General features: G+C 49.3%; 1 protein-coding gene across 1 annotated transcript; it reads left to right on the top strand.

Annotated features, from left to right (window-relative positions):
- Positions 1–247: 247 nt before the first annotated feature.
- Positions 248–3022, top strand: BTG1 (BTG anti-proliferation factor 1). Its single transcript, XM_027071112.2, has 2 exons — positions 248–700; positions 1707–3022. Exons 1-2 carry the CDS (start codon positions 553–555, stop codon positions 2072–2074), a joined length of 516 nt encoding a protein of 171 aa, XP_026926913.1. The 5' UTR covers positions 248–552; the 3' UTR covers positions 2075–3022.
- The last annotated feature ends 1491 nt before the right edge of the window (positions 3023–4513 follow it).

The following is a 4513-nucleotide window of genomic DNA, read 5'->3' as shown; positions in this document are numbered from 1 at the left end:
GGCCGCCGGTCCCGGGACGCCGCTCCGGAGTTTATTTGTTTACAAGCGGATTACGTCAGCTCCTCCCTCTCTTTCCCGTCTCCGCATCCACCCCCTAGCCCCCTTTTCCCGCCCCCTCCGGCTCCGAATCTGCTGCGTCACAATGGTGCGATCTCCGGATTGGCTGAAGTCGACCGTCATGCTCCAGGTACGCCACTTCCTTTCCGCCGCGCTATAAAAGCTACTGCACGGCTCCTGCATCTCTTCGCCGCTCCGAGCTGGAAATGCAACTGTTAGGAGCTTCGGAGGCTGCGGAGCTGGACGCGGAGGCGGCTGGGGAAGTCCGAGCGATGTGACCAGGCCGCCGTCGCTCGTCTCTTCCTCTCGCCTGCCGCCTCCTGTCGTGAAAATAACTTTTTTACTATAAAGGAGAAAAAAAGTAGCTGTCCGCCCCTCCCGCCCTCTCTTCCTCTCAGCCCTCTGACCTGCGAGGGAGCCCGGGGTGGCCGCTCCGTCGTCGGGGCCGCGCCGCCGAGCCCCGGCCGCCCCGGGCCGCCCCCGCCCGCCGCCCCCATGCATCCCTTCTACACCCGGGCCGCCACCATGATAGGCGAGATCGCCGCCGCCGTGTCCTTCATCTCCAAGTTCCTCCGCACCAAGGGGCTCACGAGCGAGCGACAGCTGCAGACCTTCAGCCAGAGCCTGCAGGAGCTGCTGGCAGGTGAGCCGGCCGCGGCGGGAGGGCGAGGGGCGCCGGGCGGACGCGGACCGCACACCCGGGGCGGGAGGCGGGCCGAGCCGTCGGGGCCGCGGAAGCCGCGGCACTGCCCCGGGCCGGCCGCGCTCGGGTCCCGCCGCGGGAGCGGGCAGGCGCGCCTGGCGGCCGCTAACGGCGGGTCCTGGCGAAGGTTTGGGGGCTGGGCCGAGGGCTCCCCCTCCCCCCACGGCTGCCCCACCGAGGGGAGAAGGGAACAGGCTCACAACAAAGAGACTACAGCCACTGAGGCGGGAGCTGCGGTCCTCGGACCGTCCGCGGATTTGGGGACAAAGGAGCTGCGGGGCTGGGGTTAGTTCGACGCCCCCTCCCCCAACCCCCTCCAACCGTTGTGGGCTCGGCGGCGGGGCCCGGGGCTGGGAGACCGCGCCGCTGCCCCGGGGCCAGCCCGGGACGGACGTGCCGTCGCCCCGCGCCTCCTACCCCTGACCATTAATCATCGGATTTGTCACCGGTTCAGTTGCAGCCCTGCCCAGAGCTTGGTTTAGTTAGGGTTGCTTGTTTTTCTTCCCTTCGGGGTTAACAGCCCGGTGGCGCTTCTCCTCCAAAGCCATAAACCCCATTGTGTGCGGCTGGGGTGGGGTGGAGAAAGTAAACAGGTTCCCGCCTGGCCGCTGGTGCCATCCGGCTGCCCGGCCAGCCGAGGCCGCGCGCCGGATTCCTGTTTTGGCGGCTCAACCGGTTGGTTCCTGGAGATTGTTTTGTCCCCTACTACTGTGTTGTTTCTAAAACCCTGCCCGCTCTTTTCCCCAGCCCCAAGCACGCACAGCCGCGGTGCGGTGCTGGGCGTTTTTGAAAGTTGATAGTTTAAATTTTTCACTTTTCAAAGGAGCCTGCGGAAGGAGGAAGCCATAGCGGGATCTTACAGTAACGATCTAAGCATTGTTTCTCTCTCTCTCTCTCTCTCTCTCTCTCTCTCTTTCTCTTTCTCTCTCTCTCTTTCCCCCTATAGAACATTATAAACATCACTGGTTCCCAGAAAAGCCGTGCAAGGGATCAGGTTACCGTTGTATTCGCATCAACCATAAAATGGATCCTCTGATTGGACAGGCGGCACAGCGGATTGGACTGAGCAGTCAGGAGCTGTTCAGGCTTCTCCCAAGTGAACTCACTCTCTGGGTTGACCCCTACGAAGTGTCCTACAGAATTGGAGAGGATGGCTCCATCTGTGTGCTGTACGAAGCCTCACCAGCAGGAGGTAGCACTCAAAACAGCAGCAGCGTGCAAATGGTAGACAGCAGAATCAGCTGTAAGGAGGAACTTCTCTTGGGCAGAACAAGCCCTTCCAAAAACTACAATATGATGACTGTATCAGGTTAAGATATAGTCTATGGATGGATCATCTTATAATGGATGGATAAATTTGATTTTTGCTTTGGGTGGGCTCCTCTTGGGGATGGATTATGGAATTTAAACCATGTCACAGCTGTGAAGATCTGGCACAAGATAGAGTGGTAAAAAAAATTTTTTTTTAAAGTGACAGTGCCATAGTTTGGACAGTACCTTTCAATGATTTAATAGCCTGTGAGTCCAAGTAAATGATGACTTTATTTGCTAGGGAGTGAAGTCCTAGGGTGGTTTCAGTTTCTCCCAGATGTTAAACCTAAATTTTTTCCATCAATCCCTTTAAGGCAAATCTGTATTTCAAAGAACCTTTCTCTGCAGTAGACCTTGCGGAGGAAATTTGCACTATTACACTTGAAAATGGTTAACTTTTTTGGCAGCTGACTAGGAAAGCTCAACATTTGAAACATGGTAGTACTGGAAATTTTGACAAGACTTTTACCTAGCACTTAAATTTGTATAAATGTACATAAGACAAACCTAGTAAGCATGACCTGGGGAAATGGTCAGACCTTGTATTGTGTTTTTGGCCTTGAGAGTAGCAAGTGACCAGAATCTGCCGTGGCAACAGGCTTTAAAAAGACCCTTAAAAAGACACTGTCTCAACTGTGGTGTTAGCACCAGCCAGCTCTCTGTACATTTGCTAGCTTGTAGTTTTCTAAGACTGAGTAAACTTCTTATTTTTAGAAAGTGGAGGTCTGGTTTGTAACTTTCCTTGTACTTAATTGGGTAAAAGTCTTTTCCACAAACCACCATCTATTTTGTGAACTTTGTTAGTCATCTTTTATTTGGTAAATTATGAACTGGTGTAAATTTGTACAGTTCATGTATATTGATTGTGGCAAAGTTGTACAGATTTCTATATTTTGGATGAGAAATTTTTCTTCTCTCTATAATAAATTGTTTCTTATCTTGGCATTTTAATCAATCTCTTGTCATGATTATAGAGGTTCAGCTCAAAGAAATATGTTTCTCAGAAGACTTAGGTTCTATAAGCTATGTGAATGTCAGTTGCACACTGGTCACGCTGAAAAACATTTGATGGGAGTGTACATGTCTAGGTGTTAGAGGAAACACAGGGTAACTTTTTTTTTTAAATCTCCAAAGTCAAAACATGGACACATTACCAGGCTAATCTCACGAAATGAGGATAAGAGACAAAGGTAACATCTACCAAAAATGATACTCAGAGGATTATATTTCATTGCTTCCCTGTCGAAGTGAAGATATAAATGTTCCGTTCTGGCCCACCTTTGAAAAACAATAATTTTGCCCCATGGAATCCATGTTCAATTAGAAAATCCTGGGGTAGGTGACCCATAGTCTTAAAAGAACAGGCTAATCACTGCAGAGATGGTGGTGTTTTGCGTTTCATCAGCTGCAAGAATTACATAAAAATCACTTAAGCTGGAATTCAACAACAGGTATGTTTATCAATTTTTATTCTCAAAAGTTGAAATGTGAGTTTTTGATCCCTTATTTTCAGACTTCTGTTTCAGATAAATTCTCAGAACCTAAACGAAACCTTGCCAGAGTGTACATTACTCCACTACCCCATGTGATAAAAACTTGTTGGTAGTTCTTTGGTTGAACGGGATTTTGAAAGTGGAGAAGGTTGAGTTTTTCGGTACACCGTTAACTTACAGTGGCTTTTGAGATACGCATGTAATAAACATGATCACACTGGAAATACCCCGCAGTTGAGGTTACTTGAAATCAGTAGTCCCAAATTTGGGGATACACAGAAGTAAATCCACAGCCGAATACACAGGTGTTTAGAATACGAACAGTGTCTGTGTACTTCACCCGTCATTCGCATTAGAACCACGGCACGCGGAATACCCTTACCAGTTATGGTTTTATTTTCCAGCGTGTTCTTTGAGAAGCCTCCCAGTTTTTCAAATTTGAATGTACAAGGATACAACCGGTAGTGTCTTCTTCCACAGGTCTCACCCCAGTTCTGATTAGCATTGTTTGCCAACTGCATCTCTGGTAACTCCTTTGAAGCCAGGTGCTTGGTAAGGTTTTGCATACTAACCCATTGGACCCTAAGGCAGAGTGTCCGGAGAGTTTAGGAGTATATTCTAACCTGAAACTTCGGTCATAGAACCGATTCTCAACTGGAAAATCATTTTTGGAGATGGTGACATCAGACTTTTCGGTACTTTCAAAGAAATTGGGTAGGAAGAGAACTTAAAAACATTTCACTTTAGAATGTAGGTGATGTCTGGCACTTAAGGAGCTGTTAAGTTCCTCTTTAAAAAGGCTTGCAAATATCACTGAGACCTGGCATCCTGCTGTTTCCCGGGACTTTAACCCTTACGTTCTCCAGACAATTGCTTACGGTACTGGAGCTTTTTAATTTCTCATTCATTGCTTCTGGGGACTGTTTTTGCCTAGCTGTTTGGATGAAAA

The sequence above is a fragment of the Acinonyx jubatus genome, chromosome B4 (genome assembly GCF_027475565.1).
Source record: "Acinonyx jubatus isolate Ajub_Pintada_27869175 chromosome B4, VMU_Ajub_asm_v1.0, whole genome shotgun sequence".
NCBI classification, from domain to species: domain Eukaryota; kingdom Metazoa; phylum Chordata; class Mammalia; order Carnivora; family Felidae; genus Acinonyx; species Acinonyx jubatus.
The sequence above is the reverse complement of the archived record's forward strand: the minus strand, read 5'-3'. Positions and strand labels throughout refer to the sequence as shown.

Coding starts and splice junctions, on each gene's coding strand:
- BTG1 (XM_027071112.2), top strand. CDS start 553: ATGCATCCCTTCTACACCCGGGCCGCCACCATGATAGGCGAGATCGCC. Junction 701..1,706: donor CCTGCAGGAGCTGCTGGCAG/GTGAGCCGGCCG, acceptor TTCCCCCTATAG/AACATTATAAACATCACTGG.